This window comes from Leptopilina boulardi, unplaced genomic scaffold (genome assembly GCF_019393585.1).
Source record: "Leptopilina boulardi isolate dan_hultmark-lab unplaced genomic scaffold, ZJU_Lbou_2.1 LbouV2_161, whole genome shotgun sequence".
NCBI lineage: Eukaryota > Metazoa > Arthropoda > Insecta > Hymenoptera > Figitidae > Leptopilina > Leptopilina boulardi.
Genome location: NW_026137709.1, coordinates 922,096 through 942,657, shown reverse-complemented (window position 1 = coordinate 942,657; position 20,562 = coordinate 922,096). Strand labels below are relative to the sequence as shown.

The window sequence follows — 20,562 nt, the reverse complement described above, 5'->3', positions numbered from 1 at the left end:
ATAAGTCTGTCCGACGAACTCAGGCTTCATTTTTACATGTTGAAAGAGTATACCAAATTTCAAAGCGATTCGTTAAGATTTGTTCAAGTTATCGTGGGGACAAAAAAGTGTCTACAGACAGACGACAGACGACAGACGACAGACGACAGACAACAGACGACAGACAGACGGACAGGTTTTCAAAACCTATTTTTTTGGCATCAGGAGGTCTCAAAACGTGGAGATTTACATGAATTAGAAGTTGGTCAAAATCAACCAAAACGAATACTTTCTCATTTATGATGAGAATGTAAAAACAAATTTTCAAAAATGTTAAAAAAAAAAAATTTGAGTTGATTTTTATTATTTTATGTTATTTAGATGTTATTCTAATAAGTATCTAAGTCAGAAAAAAATATATTTGATTTGTATTTTTGAATATTTTCTTCTATTTGCCATTGCTTCATCCACTATAAATTCAATTTTTTGTATTTTTTGATGTTAAAAAATTCGTAACTTTTTTATTGTAGCCTCTATTGAAAAGTGTTAAAGAAAAAAAATGTGTCTTTTTAGGAGTATTTTTAGGGAAAAATAGTAGAAAATTTAAAAAAAGAAAAATTGAAAAATTTGAATTTTTTCAAAATTCAAAATTTGAATAACTTTTTTGTTTTAATTTCTATCGAAAAGTGTTGAAGGAAAAAAATGTTTATTTTTGGTAGTATTTTTATGGAAAATTAAGAAAAAATTTTTTTTTTTAAATTTGAGAAAAATTGAATTTTTTGAAAATTCAAAATTTGAATAATTTATGAATTTTTGGGCGGATAAGTCTGTCCGACGAACTCAGGCTTCATTTTTACATGTTGAAAGAGTATACCAAATTTCAAAGCGATTCGTTAAGATTTGTTCAAGTTATCGTGGGGACAAAAAAGTGTCTACAGACAGACGACAGACGACAGACAACAGACGACAGACGACAGACAGACGGACAGGTTTTCAAAACCTATTTTTTTGGCATCAGGAGGTCTCAAAACGTGGAGATTTACATGAATTAGAAGTTGGTCAAAATCAACCAAAACGAATACTTTCTCATTTATGATGAGAATGTAAAAACAAATTTTCAAAAATGTTAAAAAAAAAAAATTTGAGTTGATTTTTATTATTTTATGTTATTTAGATGTTATTCTAATAAGTATCTAAGTCAGAAAAAAATATATTTGATTTGTATTTTTGAATATTTTCTTCTATTTGCCATTGCTTCATCCACTATAAATTCAATTTTTTGTATTTTTTGATGTTAAAAAATTCGTAACTTTTTTATTGTAGCCTCTATTGAAAAGTGTTAAAGAAAAAAAATGTGTCTTTTTAGGAGTATTTTTAGGGAAAAATAGTAGAAAATTTAAAAAAAGAAAAATTGAAAAATTTGAATTTTTTCAAAATTCAAAATTTGAATAACTTTTTTGTTTTAATTTCTATCGAAAAGTGTTGAAGGAAAAAAATGTTTATTTTTGGTAGTATTTTTATGGAAAATTAAGAAAAAATTTTTTTTTTTAAATTTGAGAAAAATTGAATTTTTTGAAAATTCAAAATTTGAATAATTTATGAATTTTTGGGCGGATAAGTCTGTCCGACGAACTCAGGCTTCATTTTTACATGTTGAAAGAGTATACCAAATTTCAAAGCGATTCGTTAAGATTTGTTCAAGTTATCGTGGGGACAAAAAAGTGTCTACAGACAGACGACAGACGACAGACGACAGACAACAGACGACAGACAGACGGACAGGTTTTCAAAACCTATTTTTTTGGCATCAGGAGGTCTCAAAACGTGGAGATTTACATGAATTAGAAGTTGGTCAAAATCAACCAAAACGAATACTTTCTCATTTATGATGAGAATGTAAAAACAAATTTTCAAAAATGTTAAAAAAAAAAAATTTGAGTTGATTTTTATTATTTTATGTTATTTAGATGTTATTCTAATAAGTATCTAAGTCAGAAAAAAATATATTTGATTTGTATTTTTGAATATTTTCTTCTATTTGCCATTGCTTCATCCACTATAAATTCAATTTTTTGTATTTTTTGATGTTAAAAAATTCGTAACTTTTTTATTGTAGCCTCTATTGAAAAGTGTTAAAGAAAAAAAATGTGTCTTTTTAGGAGTATTTTTAGGGAAAAATAGTAGAAAATTTAAAAAAAGAAAAATTGAAAAATTTGAATTTTTTCAAAATTCAAAATTTGAATAACTTTTTTGTTTTAATTTCTATCGAAAAGTGTTGAAGGAAAAAAATGTTTATTTTTGGTAGTATTTTTATGGAAAATTAAGAAAAAATTTTTTTTTTTAAATTTGAGAAAAATTGAATTTTTTGAAAATTCAAAATTTGAATAATTTATGAATTTTTGGGCGGATAAGTCTGTCCGACGAACTCAGGCTTCATTTTTACATGTTGAAAGAGTATACCAAATTTCAAAGCGATTCGTTAAGATTTGTTCAAGTTATCGTGGGGACAAAAAAGTGTCTACAGACAGACGACAGACGACAGACGACAGACAACAGACGACAGACGACAGACAGACGGACAGGTTTTCAAAACCTATTTTTTTGGCATCAGGAGGTCTCAAAACGTGGAGATTTACATGAATTAGAAGTTGGTCAAAATCAACCAAAACGAATACTTTCTCATTTATGATGAGAATGTAAAAACAAATTTTCAAAAATGTTAAAAAAAAAAAATTTGAGTTGATTTTTATTATTTTATGTTATTTAGATGTTATTCTAATAAGTATCTAAGTCAGAAAAAAATATATTTGATTTGTATTTTTGAATATTTTCTTCTATTTGCCATTGCTTCATCCACTATAAATTCAATTTTTTGTATTTTTTGATGTTAAAAAATTCGTAACTTTTTTATTGTAGCCTCTATTGAAAAGTGTTAAAGAAAAAAAATGTGTCTTTTTAGGAGTATTTTTAGGGAAAAATAGTAGAAAATTTAAAAAAAGAAAAATTGAAAAATTTGAATTTTTTCAAAATTCAAAATTTGAATAACTTTTTTGTTTTAATTTCTATCGAAAAGTGTTGAAGGAAAAAAATGTTTATTTTTGGTAGTATTTTTATGGAAAATTAAGAAAAAATTTTTTTTTTTAAATTTGAGAAAAATTGAATTTTTTGAAAATTCAAAATTTGAATAATTTATGAATTTTTGGGCGGATAAGTCTGTCCGACGAACTCAGGCTTCATTTTTACATGTTGAAAGAGTATACCAAATTTCAAAGCGATTCGTTAAGATTTGTTCAAGTTATCGTGGGGACAAAAAAGTGTCTACAGACAGACGACAGACAACAGACGACAGACAGACGGACAGGTTTTCAAAACCTATTTTTTTGGCATCAGGAGGTCTCAAAACGTGGAGATTTACATGAATTAGAAGTTGGTCAAAATCAACCAAAACGAATACTTTCTCATTTATGATGAGAATGTAAAAACAAATTTTCAAAAATGTTAAAAAAAAAAAATTTGAGTTGATTTTTATTATTTTATGTTATTTAGATGTTATTCTAATAAGTATCTAAGTCAGAAAAAAATATATTTGATTTGTATTTTTGAATATTTTCTTCTATTTGCCATTGCTTCATCCACTATAAATTCAATTTTTTGTATTTTTTGATGTTAAAAAATTCGTAACTTTTTTATTGTAGCCTCTATTGAAAAGTGTTAAAGAAAAAAAATGTGTCTTTTTAGGAGTATTTTTAGGGAAAAATAGTAGAAAATTTAAAAAAAGAAAAATTGAAAAATTTGAATTTTTTCAAAATTCAAAATTTGAATAACTTTTTTGTTTTAATTTCTATCGAAAAGTGTTGAAGGAAAAAAATGTTTATTTTTGGTAGTATTTTTATGGAAAATTAAGAAAAAATTTTTTTTTTTAAATTTGAGAAAAATTGAATTTTTTGAAAATTCAAAATTTGAATAATTTATGAATTTTTGGGCGGATAAGTCTGTCCGACGAACTCAGGCTTCATTTTTACATGTTGAAAGAGTATACCAAATTTCAAAGCGATTCGTTAAGATTTGTTCAAGTTATCGTGGGGACAAAAAAGTGTCTACAGACAGACGACAGACGACAGACGACAGACAACAGACGACAGACAGACGGACAGGTTTTCAAAACCTATTTTTTTGGCATCAGGAGGTCTCAAAACGTGGAGATTTACATGAATTAGAAGTTGGTCAAAATCAACCAAAACGAATACTTTCTCATTTATGATGAGAATGTAAAAACAAATTTTCAAAAATGTTAAAAAAAAAAAATTTGAGTTGATTTTTATTATTTTATGTTATTTAGATGTTATTCTAATAAGTATCTAAGTCAGAAAAAAATATATTTGATTTGTATTTTTGAATATTTTCTTCTATTTGCCATTGCTTCATCCAGTATAAATTCAATTTTTTGTATTTTTTGATGTTAAAAAATTCGTAACTTTTTTATTGTAGCCTCTATTGAAAAGTGTTAAAGAAAAAAAATGTGTCTTTTTAGGAGTATTTTTAGGGAAAAATAGTAGAAAATTTAAAAAAAGAAAAATTGAAAAATTTGAATTTTTTCAAAATTCAAAATTTGAATAACTTTTTTGTTTTAATTTCTATCGAAAAGTGTTGAAGGAAAAAAATGTTTATTTTTGGTAGTATTTTTATGGAAAATTAAGAAAAAATTTTTTTTTTTAAATTTGAGAAAAATTGAATTTTTTGAAAATTCAAAATTTGAATAATTTATGAATTTTTGGGCGGATAAGTCTGTCCGACGAACTCAGGCTTCATTTTTACATGTTGAAAGAGTATACCAAATTTCAAAGCGATTCGTTAAGATTTGTTCAAGTTATCGTGGGGACAAAAAAGTGTCTACAGACAGACGACAGACGACAGACAGACGGACAGGTTTTCAAAACCTATTTTTTTGGCATCAGGAGGTCTCAAAACGTGGAGATTTACATGAATAAGAAGTTGGTCAAAATCAACCAAAACGAATACTTTCTCATTTATGATGAGAATGTAAAAACAAATTTTCAAAAATGTTAAAAAAAAAAAATTTGAGTTGATTTTTATTATTTTATGTTATTTAGATGTTATTCTAATAAGTATCTAAGTCAGAAAAAAATATATTTGATTTGTATTTTTGAATATTTTCTTCTATTTGCCATTGCTTCATCCAGTATAAATTCAATTTTTTGTATTTTTTGATGTTAAAAAATTCGTAACTTTTTTATTGTAGCCTCTATTGAAAAGTGTTAAAGAAAAAAAATGTGTCTTTTTAGGAGTATTTTTAGGGAAAAATAGTAGAAAATTTAAAAAAAGAAAAATTGAAAAATTTGAATTTTTTCAAAATTCAAAATTTGAATAACTTTTTTGTTTTAATTTCTATCGAAAAGTGTTGAAGGAAAAAAATGTTTATTTTTGGTAGTATTTTTATGGAAAATTAAGAAAAAATTTTTTTTTTTAAATTTGAGAAAAATTGAATTTTTTGAAAATTCAAAATTTGAATAATTTATGAATTTTTGGGCGGATAAGTCTGTCCGACGAACTCAGGCTTCATTTTTACATGTTGAAAGAGTATACCAAATTTCAAAGCGATTCGTTAAGATTTGTTCAAGTTATCGTGGGGACAAAAAAGTGTCTACAGACAGACGACAGACGACAGACGACAGACAACAGACGACAGACGACAGACAGACGGACAGGTTTTCAAAACCTATTTTTTTGGCATCAGGAGGTCTCAAAACGTGGAGATTTACATGAATTAGAAGTTGGTCAAAATCAACCAAAACGAATACTTTCTCATTTATGATGAGAATGTAATAACACTTGATAAGAGAACGACTATTCAAATTTTCTTCCAAATTGTTTTTAGGTTATGACCAAATTATGACGAATGATCAGCAGTACTGTAAACGTAAAAAAAAATAATAGCAATTTTTCATAAGAAACTTTACATCGTATTATAAAAATGTAAAATATTATTAAATTATGAGTGTTTTGCAACATTTGTTAACGTTATTTAATGCAAAACATATATATTTACAAAGTATAAAGCAGAATATTATTATTGAAACAATTATTCATTATTTAATAATAAGTGTTCCACTGTTTAACACAAACCTTCAAAACAAGAAAAAAGTATCAAGTTCTAAAAACTTGAAATTTTTCTATTTAATCACAATATAATTTAAATAGAATATATGCATTATGTAGAAAAGAGTTCAAACTTTATGGTAATACCAAAAACTGTCCAAAAATATATAAAATTTACATAATTATATGTCTTTGAAAAAAAGTGTCCCACTGTTTGTCACTCTCCCCTATATACATATATACAGATATATGAATTTTTTTTTTATTTTTAAAACAAAAAGGAAGAAGATTAAGATTTTAGACGATGATGTTCTTATGCCATTTTGAATTGTCTAGATAGAGAAACGCAATGTTAAACGAAGAAGTACTTATGTTATATTCCTTGGTGTAAGAAAGAAAGGTATGCGTTACCTATTCAGTTTTAGACTTTCTTTATAGTTTTTTCACGTGATAAAGGGAGAAAGAAATTATTACCTGGGTCCTCAGAGTTATTAATTAATCCTCTTTAAAAGATTGCAGGTCAAGCGAATCCTCATTTGCAAAATAAAGATATATCTTTCTCTCTCCATAACTTGTTCTTTTCTCTGTCACCGAAAACCCAGCAGGGGTCCGGACGGAATGAATGAATTCAAAGATTATTATAGTTAATTATCTTAATTATTTTTAAATTAACATTAAATTTTTTTGTTTATAATTCACTTTTGGAAAAAAACTGAAGAATAACATCCAGAAACAAATTACAATAATTTTATTCACCATTGAAATATATAAGTTTGTAGGATTAACTATTTTTTATAATTTCTATTAAGAAAGGTTAATGATATATTTTATATTATTGATAATATAACATTTGTGCAATTTTACTTGCGATTGAATTTAATTTTTTAAATTAAATTTATATTATAAATTTTATTTTAAAAAATATTAATTTTTTATAAACAAATTTATTTATTTTTAGTTTGATCGTTTAAAATTTTTTTTGGTTTATTGCATATCTGAAAACAAAAAGAAAATCTTGCAAAATGTTTTAGACTTGGTCTCAGGAAACTTTTTGTTTAAATAATTTTACCCACAGAAAAGCAAAGTAAAGTACATTTTAATTTTGAAAAATAAAATCAAGTTGAAAAAATTTTGATGAACAAAATATTTAAACAAAAAGATTCATCGGGTTCACTCTAGAACTTTTTGTAAACTAGTATTAATCAAAAAGAAAATCTATTTGAGCCAATACTGGCTCAATATCGGCTCAGTACTGGTTTGCCAGTACTGGGAGGGTGGTACTGCACCAGTACGGATACAATGAAAATACCAGTACTGGTTCAGTACAGACTGCCCAGCCTCGGCAGCCAATACTGAACCAGTACTGCGCCAGTAGTCAACTCTGGTGTAATACTGAAATTTTTGGTTGGGTAACTTTGACGGTTTGCATTCATAAAAAATCAAAAATAGGATAATTTTCAATAGTACTATAAATGTATTTAAGACCTTAATTACAGATGGTTGAACGTGACGAATTTGCTGCTTTCGTGACTGATATGAATAAAAAAATGTCAACTTTAGTCGAGATGAATAGACAGCAGGAAAAACAGATTACTCTTTTGAACAAAAAATTAGATGATTGCACAAATAAAATTCTGGATGCAATAACTCTTTTTATAAATTATAACATTTTTTCAAATTCCGATAACAGCTTATATTAAATTGCATAAATATGTTATTATTTTTCTAAAAAAACCATATGGTAAAAATTTGTTTTAAAAATCATGACTTCTGGAATTGACCTTAAGAACAATGTCAAAATTTGATAAGTTTGTCCCATTTCCGCATGACAATCCTTAAATAAATTGAAATTTCTAATCTCAGAGCTAAGCCTTGTCCGAATAAATTCGGATGATTGATATTCCATTGTATTTTTTTTGGCGATAGTACTTGTCTACAGCACTTTTATATTCTATATAATATAAATATTATTCTATATATTCTATATAACTATCGTATGTCATTTATCTGTACAGATTATAGAAGGAGTAAAAATCGAAAAACTTTGTTTTTTGAAAGCGCAGCATGCGACATCCCTTTACAATAGAGTAAAGTGGATATCAATGGGATATTGGGAGAATAACCAGCACCAATATCTCTACATAAATGACTGCGAAGTTACGAATGGAGAGGTTAAATTTATAACTCTTGAAGATTGTAATAATATATTAAGTATGTATAAGTATATTTCTCTTGTAATTACTCAAATTAATATTAAAATTTTAATTACAAGAAATTCCAATAATTATAGTTATTTTATATAATGTGACAACCCTAGTCGCGAGGTTTTATTATTAAACTTTGATAAAACGAAAGATAATTTATGCGTGGGTACGCCTCGTACTGGGTGCACATGGGAACGAGATTTCCACTCTTACCTGCATTGCCTTGATTGCGTTGATGACACTGGTTACCGTGCATAAGCGAGATCCAACAATGAAAGTACAGCAAGCAGAAGGGATAAACAAAAAGACTCACCAGTGTCGATTTTAATCCAATGTTTCCACAATTTCCAAAGTTTGGATAAGATAATGTTCTGGTAATTAAACAGAGAAATAAGCGTTGATTCTATCCAAGTACACTTGATTTATTACTTTAGAACAATATAATTAATATAAAATACAAAATACGCGTGACAATCGCGCGAGTTACGTATAGCGTTGTAGTTCGCTCTCATCTGATTATTTCGTTCGCCAAAATCAGAAACGTGCTTTTGTCGGCTGCTATAAAGTCGAGCGCCACCTACGTTTTTACGCGCGCAATCTCATTTGATTTGAATAATATTATTAAAAGAGAATAATAATAAAACCACCGACAATAACAATTATTGGCCAATTAATTAAAAACGATCTTGTTCGTTACAATTCCCCCCTTCTAAATTGTTGTTATCGGTTGTTTTTCAATAATAAACATTCCTTCGTTTTACTTCCTTACGTCTAGTTGATTATCCCTCTCAAAGGAGTGAATCTGCTTGCTATTAGTTTGCCTCTTTAGCATCATTTATCCTAAGTGAAATTCAATATTAAAAAGGAACTTTTTACCTTATTTAGTCTTAAAAGAATATAATATATAAACATTATTGGGTCTCGCATATGCTCTCTATGATATGATGATTATCAATGAACGAATAACAGTTAATAATTTAATTATCATTCTTCGTTTATTAACTACATTAATCAGTCTCATTTAGATGAGGTAGTTGCGCTGCGTCGATAGACCAATTACAAACGTGTTATTTAATGTACTATAGTATATTACGAGGCTTATCCTTAATATTTGGAATAATGCGATAACCACAGTCTTTGATGGCGTATTACGGCGTGTGTGAAACACAAACAAAAATATAATACTATTGGCGCACAAAGGCGCAACGAAGTGACTAAAAATATAATAATGTTAATACGCGACGGCGCATTTATAGTAACCAAAAAAAAGAAAACAATGTATTATATATAACGCGCAACGGCGCGAAAGGAAAGAAATTATTTATTTATTTAGAAAGATTTTTTTTTTCTTTTCTTTTTTAAAAAGAAAGAAAACACACAGATCAATGCGCAACGGCGTAATTAACAACTTTTAGTTGTTTGAACATTGAGACGCACTATTCTTGCGGGGTATCGGTCGATTCCTGATTGTGGACGGCCGGATTTTCGTCACCATCGTTAATCGGTTCCTCCTTGTCCTCATTTAGGGCTTTGTGGAGAGCGTAGTCAGCCGGGTAACAATAGTTTGTCTCGAACTCAGAGGCGTTTGATTCATTTGCGCGTTGTAATCCTCCAACCACTTGGGGGGTTTGTGGAGGAATTGATCGTGTCCTGTTACTTCCAGGTGGGCCTATTGCTTTTTTGGCAGTGGATGGCGAAGATTGCTGCTCAAGGCGCAAAGCAAGGGTATGGCGCGCTTGTAGATTGTCGGCCATCATTCTTCTAATGCACTCAATGCATTTCGTATCTGGAGCGTTAAGTGGTCCCCAGCATCTCTTGCATTTGAGGTGCTCTGGTATCCCAGGTGGTCCATTTACGAAATGAGGCCAAGGACATTCGCTTGTTGAAAAATCGGGATGTGCGCACTTTTGGCAGAATTTTCCAGAATAGGGCTTCGTGCATGACCTGTAACTATGGCCTGGAATCCCACAGTTCAGGCATCCTTGTTCAGCCCTTGGACGTCGTTGCAGTTCACGTAATTCCGCTACTGCGCGATAAACATCTGACAAAGTTTCTCGGAATATATCCTTGTATCGTTTGGCCAGCTTTGCATCGTAGGCCGCGTAATCGTAATCCTCTTGTAGCGCTTCATATTTGTCTTGGAGCTTTTCTCCTTTCGTTTGTAATTTGTCCACTTGTTGTTTGCAGTGACGCAATTCTTCTTTGGTTTTGGCCAGTTGGTCTGTCAACGACGACTTTTCGTTGGTGACCGTCAGCAATGAGTCATACAATTTCTCTATCTGTCTAAAACTTGGTTCTGTTGACGAAGATAGGGATTGGGTGGAGCCCAAGCGCAGTGAATGCGTGGTCACGCGTTCTTCCCTCAACTGGGCAGCCATGGCGTTACTCGACTTGATGAGGCTCTCCACATCGGCCTTGGCGAGGATCGTCAAACCGGATGGTTTGATTCCAGCATTGATATCGATGTTGGCGTCAAAGAGGTCATCTATGGTGGACGTAAGATACGTCAGTGTTGCGCTTGGTAAACCCTCGTTGGGTGTTGAAGTACTGCCTTCGGAACTGCTCATGATGATATCTAATCTAAAACGATTTTACAGGATATTTCGCGATCTGAGATTTTTCCTAGCCATTTTTAAATCATTTACGTGATATTTGCCAAGCTTCTTTCCATGCGTATCACTAATAATAACAACCATAGGAGATACCTTTTCGGTAATTGTAGCCGGTCCTTTGTAACGTGGCGCTAGTTTGGAACTATAACCACGCGCGGCATTTGATAAAGTGTTATTGGGGTAAAACACATAATCTCCAATCTCGAAAGGGATAACATTTTTACGGTTTTTATTAAAGTTTTACTCTGTCTCTTAACAGCCTTAATCATTAAGTTTTCGACTTTAGCGCGAAGAGTATCGATACGCTTTATACGCTCCAGTCAATTTTCAGCGGTCCCATCGGTCATCGCTACGACATTGATGTCATGAGGTTGTTTACCGGTACGTCTTGGTTCACGAGCAAAGTTTAAAAAGGCCGGGGTTACGCCTAACGAAGAATGGACAGTGGTATTATACGCGAATTGTATTTCTTCGAGTAACGTGTCCCAGTCACGCTGGTCTTCCCCAAGGAGGCTGGCTATCATCATTTTTAAGTTTCGATTAACGCGCTCTACAGGATTGGACTGTGGATGATATACCGGAGTTGTTCGTTGTTCCGAGCCGATTTCCATTAAAAATTTTGAAATGGTACGGTTTACGAACTCTGTTCCGTTATCCGTGATAAACGCTCTGGGAGTTCCCCATTTATTAATCAAAGTCTTCAATGATTTGACAATTTTTGGACCGTCGGCTTTCGATAATGTAAAGCATTCGATATATCGTGTATAAGTGTCCTCGCATACTAAGACGTAACACTTTCCTGATTTGGAACGCGGTAATGGTCCTATAATATCTAGCGATACCGTATCCCAGGGTTCGATGAATTTGCGTGGAAACATTAAGCCTTGTGGAGGGGAATTATCAGGTTTGCACCTGAGACAAATCTCGCACTCGTTAATGTACCGCTTAATATCTTCGCGCATTCCGGGCAAATAATTGTGATTCAAAATTGACACGTACGTCTTTTGAATTCCTTGATGCGCTGATTGGGAGGAATCGTGATATTTCGTAATTGTTATTAGAATTTCATTTTCTTTCAAAACCTTTTTCCACGCGTTATTGTCGCCTATGGTTCCTTTCAGTTGATTTGGTTTGTAATAGTAAAGTTCGAAATTATCGTCGAGCCTATATCTTTCGTAGCGCGTGGGAGCCTGCTGTACTCGATTTACCAATTCGTCGTACCAGGATTGGCTACGGGTGTGACTTAACTGTGATGGGGGCGTGTCTTCCGAGACACTCTCGTAGAGGCGCGATAGAGTGTCAGCGGCCTCGTTCGTTGTACCTTTACGGTGTTCAATTTTCACTTGGTTTGCTGACAACTCTCATGCCCATCGCGCAAGTCTTCCACGCGGGTCTTTTATGCCTTGCAGCCAGATCAAGCTGGAGTGATCAGTGATGACTGTGAACTCGGTGGCTTCAAGATAGCACCGAAGTTTCTTGACTGCAAAGATTACGGCTAAGCATTCCTTTTCGGTGGTAGTGTAATTTAACTCGGCACCTCGCAAAGGTCTGCTTAAGCACGTAATGAGATATTACTTATCTCCATCTTTTTGCGTCAAGACAGCGCCGATTCCAGTATCGCTCGCGTCTGTGTATAAAAAGAATGGCAATTTAGGTCGCGGCGCGTTTAAGGTTAAGGCATCTTTCAATAATTTTTTAACATCCTGAAATGCAGTTTCATGTTCACCTGTCCAAGACCAAGGCACTTTAGGGCTCGCTAATTTCTTAATCGGCCCTTGTACTTTTTTTTAAAAGTTACCTTATAATATCCCCTTTAACATATATTTTTTTCAGATTTTTAAAAAATGTAGTTTTTGAATAATTTAACGAAAACCATCGTCGCGCTACATGACGCAGCGCGCAGTGTGCTGATGCAGTATACGGGTGTTCCAAAAGTATGGAAACTTTCAAATATCTCGAAAAGTACGAATTTTTGTAAAAAATGTTCAAGACAAAAGTTGTTCCAAACAAAAAGATGTACATCTTTGAAACCAAAAAATTGGGCCCGGAGCCCAATGTTGGGCCCTACAATAAAAGAAGTGGTTTTCTTAAATAAGACCACTAATTTTCAGTATCAAATTCGTAATCCCCATGAAATTCTGCGTTCAGACATGTGGTAAAAGTGCCCAAAATATTGCGCCCAATCCAAGATATTGGGTCCACAATTTATCAACAGATAAATAAATTTTAGAAAATCGCATCTTGGAGGGAATTTGAGATCACAGGATTAGAAATTGAGCATAGAGCCCGATGTAAGATTCTGCAGCACAATGTGAGGGCCCAATATGTTTGGAATTTGTACCACAAGTCTAAGCCCAGAATTTCATAACGATTACGAAATAGAAGAAAACTAATTTTTTTTCTGCCTCACATTGGGCTGCGAAATCTTACATTGGGCTCTGTGCCAAATTTGAAAAGTAGCTTTGAATTTTTAATCCTGTGACCCCAAAAACTACAAAAGATGCGATTTTATAAATTTATTTATTTAACGAAAAATGTTGGGCCTAATCCCAGACATTGGGCCCAATATTTTTTGGCTTTTGTACTACAAGTTTAAACCCAGAATTTCATAACGATTCTGAAATGGATACTGAAAATTAGTGGGTTTTATTTAAACAACTAATTTTTTTAAGGTGGGCCTCACATTGGGCCGCGGAATCTTACATTGGGCTTTGTGTACAATTTGAAAATTATCTTCGAATTTCTAATCCTATGACCCCAAAAACTCTTAAAGATGCGATTTTTTAAATTTATTTATTTAACGAAAAATGTTGGGCCTAATCCCAGACATTGGGCCCAATATTTTTGTCATTTTTACTACAAGTCTAACCCAAGAAATTCATGGGGATGACGAATTGGATACTGAAAATTAATGGGTTTTATTCAAGACAACTAATTTTTTTTACTGTGGGCCTCACATTGGGAGGCGGAATCTTACATTGGGCTCTATTCCCAATTTAAAAATTAGCTTCCAATTTCTAATCCTGTGATCTCAAAATCCCTCCAAGATGCGATTTTTTAAAATTTATTTATCTGTTGATAAATTTTGGACCCAATATCTTGGATTGGGCCCAATATTTTGGGCACTTTTACCACATGTCTGAACGCAGAATTTCATGGAGATTACGAATTTGATACTGAAAATTAGTGGTCTTATTTAAGAAAACCACTTCTTTCATTGTAGGGCCCAACATTGGGCTCCGGGCCCAATTTTTTGGTTTCAATGATGTACATCTTTTTGTTTGGAACAACTTTTGTCTTGAACATTTTTTACAAAAATTCGTACTTTTCGAGATATTTGAAAGTTTCCATACTTTTGGAACACCCGTATACTGCATCAGCACACTGTGCGCGCTGCGTCATGTAGCGCGACGATGGTTTTCGTTAAATTATTCAAAAACTACATTTTTTAAAAATCTGAAAAAAATATATGTTAAAGGGGATATTATAAGGTAACTTTTAAAAAAAAGTAAAGTGGTCACTTCAAAAAATCACCCCAAAAAAAATTTTTGAAAATTTCAAAATTAATTTTTTTTGACTTTTTTTCAAAAAAAAATTTTGAGATTTTTTTTTTAGAATTGTCTTAGCGACATGTATAACATATTCAAAGTTCATTAAAATCGGTTCAGTAGTTTTCGAGAAAAATGGATTTCTTTATTTTCCTTTCCCCCACCATAACTCCCCCAAAAATTCGAATTATGGGTTCATACTTGCAGAATTTTATATTCATAGGGGTAGCAATATATGGTGTCAATTTGAACAGAATACCTGCAACGGCACTTTTTGTATCCTTAACCCCCTATACCCTTTGTGACACCGGTACCAGTTGCAAAGCCTGATAGTTTCCTATCAATGAATTCGTCAAGAATTTTTCTTTGCTCAGGTGAAAGGTCAATTAACTGTGTACAATTTAGGGAGTGATGCGCATTATAGGCGCGACTCAAAGGGCGTTGGATACTTGATCCTTCCATGGACCAATAACCTTTGTTGGCGTCTATAATGACTTTCCAACTGGTTATAATGTCCATGCCTAAAATTATGGGCGTGGTTAGTCCGTCTAGGACTGTGAACCAAAAATCGCCATGACAGTCGTTGATCCCAATGTCAAATTTAATGGTGTAACGAGGCGCGGCCACATGATCGCGTTGCGCGAGTTGTACGCCGGCGCGTGTTATCGCATCATAGACAGGATTGTCAATCGCGAATTGTTTGATTTCATCGAACAATTCGCCAGACATAAAAGTCCTGTCACTACCAGTGTCTATAAGGCCTGCATATTCTCTATTTCCTATTTTAACCGAAGTAATAATGGAATTCTTTTCTTGCGACGGTAAGGGCGATGCGGGCCCTTTGCGTACTATGCGCTTGAGTTTCCCAGCTATTGCCAATAAGCCAATGGCTGGTTTCCTCGAAGGCGTTGATAAGAGCGAGGATATGCTTTGTCCTACCGATCGCGAGTCGGTGGAGGGAAGCTCCTCGCTAGAGTCTGTGTACTCCGTCTCAGATTCGGAATAGAGTGCTTCGTCATACTCACTCTCTGAGTCACTAGTGTAATTCCCACTGGCACGCGCTTGATTATGCGCTAATGCATTTTGGGGAATGCACGTTGACTCATTTGCGGAGTGACTGCAACTCGGAATGGCATGAATATCGACTAGTTTGGTATTGTTGATGTTTGAAAAATTATTTATCGGTATTTTATTTTCTTGTGGTTTGCCAGGGAGAATTAATCTCTCCTGGCATCCTTCTCGTTTTTTGCCGGGTATGAGTTGGATGCATTGTGTCCGCAAGGGGGAAACTCACGGTTGTAGTTGGGCCAGTGCTGGGTTTGTGAGTGCGAAGGCGCATGCGCGACTGGAAAATTTGGCGGCGCGTGGGCATTGCACTGGCAGTCTGGTTGACAATGTTGTGCTTAGTATCGCTATCCCGGTTTTTGCGCGTAGACGATCTGCGTCTCTCCCCCCTTCTGCGATCGAGTAGAGCGAGAGGAGCTGGAAGACTCCGAAGAAGATCGACGGCGCGAATTTTTAGACCGAAAAGAGGATGTTCATTTCTTACTCCTCTTTTCAGTGTTAGATTTGGATTGACCGACTGGTAAATTCATATCCGTTAATTTTTGTTGTAATTTATTTATTTGGTGATTATAAATTTCTGCTTTATTTAAATTTATTTGTGGATTTGCTTTTGCCTGCTTTTTGTCATTTTTCGGTTGTTTCAGAGGATTTTCTTTTTTTTGATCCGCTTGTAGCGCGGTTTCCGAGTTTTCATCAGCTTGAAGCGATGAATTTTCGATCGCGTTGAGTTGATTTTTCCCGCGCGCATTACGGTTTTTCTTTTGAAGATCGCGAATTTTGTTAGTTGATTGCATTGTCGCGACCTTTTCCTCATATTTTCGCACATTTTCTATTAAACCGTCATAATCCGTGAAGCTATCGCGGTCAAAGTGGACAAGTAGTTCGGAATGAAGAGCCGAATATATTTTGTCAAGTTGACTTGTTTCCGGTATTTTTGTTTGGAGTTTATTGAAAAGCGCTGCCATCCGGACGATAAACTCGATTCCCGATTCATTTTCGGATTGTATAGCGGGCTGAATTTTGTTAGTGATCTTTTGATCATCGTTAGAATCGCCAAATGATTTTCGAAATTTGGCCGCAAATTCAGCCCATGTGTGCCAGGTGGTGCGGAATGATGTGAAACATGTGTAGGCAGTATCCGACAATACCTGGGACATTGTTGCTAGAGCATCGTCGGGGTTGATGGCGCTCGCATTCAATTTACGCTCGAATTCATCAATGAAATCATGCGCGTCCAATTTGCCTGGAAATTTTAATTCCCAAGATTTTACGATCTTGTGCAAATTTGTGACGTTATTGATTTGATTTCTGGGAGCCGGAAGGGGTGGCGCGATAGGGGGCGGTTGTTGGACCGTTGAATTATGGTTTTGGAAATTTGAAAAAGTCGAATTATGCCCTAAGTACGTGGGGTTTGAATTAAAAAGTACTTTTGATGGTGGGGGTCCTGGCGCGGAAGGGGTATTGTACTTCAGTGGAGGAAAAAAATAATTAGGTTCTATTCCTATGTTACTGGTGACTGGGTTACCCGAAGTCGACGTGGTGACTGTGGTTGTGGTTAGGGTGGGGGGATGACAAGTGGGGGGCGGTATATGTTCCCCTACGGTGTCGAAGGCCCACCGAGAATCGTGCCAAGTCGATTGCGCTTGTCTCGTATGCTGTTCAGAGACTTTGTGCGCAAGCGCCTCTATTGCTTTATTCGTTTCACCGCGAAGAGCATTTATCATTTCTTGATTATTTCTTTGAATCGATTCTAATTCTTTGGAATTTTGTTTTTTAAATGAAATAAGTTCACGGTGCGATTCTGGAAATAATTCACGTGTCTGACGGCGCGATTCTTCGAGATGTTCAGAGAACATTGTTTGTATGTCATTTTTAAATTGGTTCATTTCAGATTGAAAATGATAAAGAGCTTGATTAGCTTGTGACTTAGTGATTGGGGTTTTTTTTGTTTGTCGCGTATGTCGCGACGGCATTTTAATTTTTATTTTAGTTCCGGACGTGGTATGTCGTTCTAAAATTTTTTCTGCGCTGTCACTATTGTCACTATTGTCAGGGTCGGAAGCGGTTATGTGTTCTCAGGATCTGGCGTCTTAGGAGGCGCGTTCTGAGAAGGGGCTTGATTCTCTAGGGGATCGTTTTGCGCTTGAGCGCTTGCCGACGCTTTTTGTTGTTGAATGTTAGGGGGAGAATGTACCTACGTATTACGCGCTAGGAAAGCGTTTTGTTGGTCCAGAATTTCTGGGCTTGTGTTGGTTTCTTGTCCCTCTAAGTTTTTCTTTTCCTTTTTGTCCTTATTACCTCTACCCATTTTGAATTAAATGGTTTTACTAATAGAAGTGGATTTTTAATTTAATAAAATTAGAAGATAATGAGAAAAAAAAAATTTTTTTTGAAGAGAACAAATTTTCAATTAGTTAATCGTTCAAATGATAATCAATGATTTTGAGTTAATTAATTATTTTAGTTCAATTAATTAATTAATTATTTTGGTTCAATTAATTAATCAAGCGCCTAATCATTTGAAAACCCGTAATGCCATTATTTTTTTTTGTCAACACGACAACCGATGAGTAATTGTCAAAAACGAGCTGGAAGAAAATTATTTAAAATTAATAAAGGGAATTAAATTTCATTTTCTTCGTTGTGTAAAGAAAGGCAAAAGTTTTGATATTATTTTTTTTGTTATACTTTGCTTTATTTCAGTTTAAAGCTGGTAAGGGACAAGAACTGTGTTGTAAACACAGCTGTGTTTACAATTTGCGCGAGCCGTGTTGGAGATTACGTGTTTCCTCGTGGTAAAACGAATGTGGCTACAGTAATGAGAATAATTGATATTTGATCATTTTTTGTACATATATATATTTTTTTTTTCTATGGTTGTTATTATTATAATTTTAAAATAATTCGTGCAAAAAGCGTATTTGCATGCGCAAAAAGTCAATAGCGAAAATGTACAAAAGCAAGCTATTTATGCGTAAAAGCGGTGTTAAATTGTATTAAAAGAATATTTTATTATAATTGAATATCGTTATATATCTTTGTAATATTTAAAGCATATATTACAAAAAAAAGCAGTAAATTTGTGAGAGAGAGCTAGCTTATCATTTTTTTTTGTTTTGTTGGGAAAGCAATTTGAGGTGAATGAAAATCTCGTTCGAAAAGTGCTTTACTGGTGTATTATTTGTACACGTGATACACTTTAAAAACTCGCGTTTCTAATGAAAAAAAAATTATTTTTCAAAGAAGGCCCGAAAAGAAAAAAAAATTTTATTTATTTAAGATCAAATTAATATTCTAATTATAGTTAGAATTCAATTTGATCATGAGAAAATATAACGTTGGGCGCCATAATGTGAAAACCCTAGTCGCGAGGTTTTATTATTAAACTTTGATAAAACGAAAGATAATTTATGCGTGGGTACGCCTCGTACTGGGTGCACATGGGAACGAGATTTCCACTCTTACCTGCATTGCCTTGATTGCGTTGATGACACTGGTTACCGTGCATAAGCGAGATCCAACAATGAAAGTACAGCAAGCAGAAGGGATAAACAAAAAGACTCACCAGTGTCAATTTTAATCCAATGTTTCCACAATTTCCAAAGTTTGGTTAAGATAATGTTCTGGTAATTAAACAGAGAAATAAGCGTTGATTCTATCCAAGTACACTTGATTTATTACTTTAGAACAATATAATTAATATAAAATACAAAATACGCGTGCCAATCGCGCGAGTTGCGTATAGCGTTGTAGTTCGCTCTCATCTGATTATTTCGTCCGCCAAAATCAGAAACGTGCTTTTGTCGGCTGCTATAAAGTCGAGCGCAACCTACGTTTTTACGCGCGCAATCTCATTTGATTTGAATAATATTATTAAAAGAGAATAATAATAAAACCACCGACAATAACAATTATTGACCAATTAATTAAAAACGATTTTGTTCGTTACAATAAATAGAGGCATCGGATTACACGACTTTTTTCTAAAATACGATTTTTAACTTATTTAAATAGGATGTGACTTTTTCGACATAGTGTACATTTTGTTACAAAATTTTTAAACAAAATATGTCTTTTTAGTATACAATGCAGATCTTCTTTATTTCAATTATTTAAAAAATTTTAACTCAAATTTTTCTATAAATTAAGTATATTTAATAATTTAAATGAAATTCTTCATAAATTTAATTATCTTTAATTATTTTTCAATTAAAAATTTTATGAAATTCAACAATTGTTTACAATTTTCGAAAAAATGAATTAAAATGACAAGAAATTTTAATTTAAAACCTTTGAAATTTTCCATCTAAAAATTTCTAAAATTTAATAATTTTAACTATCACCAAAAAATTTTATTTCAAAATTACTTGATTTCAATTATTTTCAAAAATTTCAATTTAAAACCTTCTAAAATTTAATTACTTATAAAAATATCAACTTTAACGATTCAAAAATTTAATGATTTTTATAATATTCTTCAAAAATTCAATTACTTGAAAGTATTTTTCAATTAAGAATTTTCGAAATTCAATTATTGTTTTTAATTTCTAAAAAAAATTTCATCTACAGAAATTACCGAAATTTCAATTAAAAATAACTTCAATTTCAATTAATTTCATAATTGTGAATTGTAAATCTTAGACAATTCAATTACTTTTGAAAAATGTTATCCAAAATTATTTGATGAATTATTTTCAATTTTGTAAAATTAAATTATTGTCTGAAATTTAACAAAAACTTTTGAAATCAATTATTTTTAAAATTCTAACTATAATTCTTCCAATGTTCAATTATTTTTAATAATTTTAATATTTCATTAAAAATTCAATTAATTAAAAAAATCAAAAATTGTATTGTCAGAATTTTTTTTACTTTATCCTACTTAATTAAAATTTTTAAAAATTACGTCTTCAATTCTGAAATATTCGAAAAAAATTTTCTTGTTATAATATTCCTGTAGGATTATTCTTATTAAGGAAATAACAAAATGTATTAAATATCTAACAACATTAATTATGTAAAGTAAAATACTTATTA

At 32.5% G+C, this 20,562-nt stretch overlaps 2 protein-coding genes across 6 annotated transcripts in view; both read right to left on the bottom strand.

The window, feature by feature from the left end:
* The window catches only part of LOC127276942 (neural cell adhesion molecule 2), a 1,005,192-nt gene that overhangs the window by 110,707 nt on the left and 873,923 nt on the right, over positions 1-20,562 (bottom strand). The window lies entirely within an intron of this gene.
* LOC127276943 (uncharacterized) lies at positions 8,517-19,272 on the bottom strand. Its single transcript, XM_051297703.1, has 2 exons — positions 19,091-19,272; positions 8,517-10,880 (listed from the first exon to the last, which is right to left on the bottom strand). Exon 2 carries the CDS (start codon positions 10,865-10,867, stop codon positions 9,737-9,739), a length of 1,131 nt encoding a protein of 376 aa, XP_051153660.1. The 5' UTR covers positions 10,868-10,880; positions 19,091-19,272; the 3' UTR covers positions 8,517-9,736.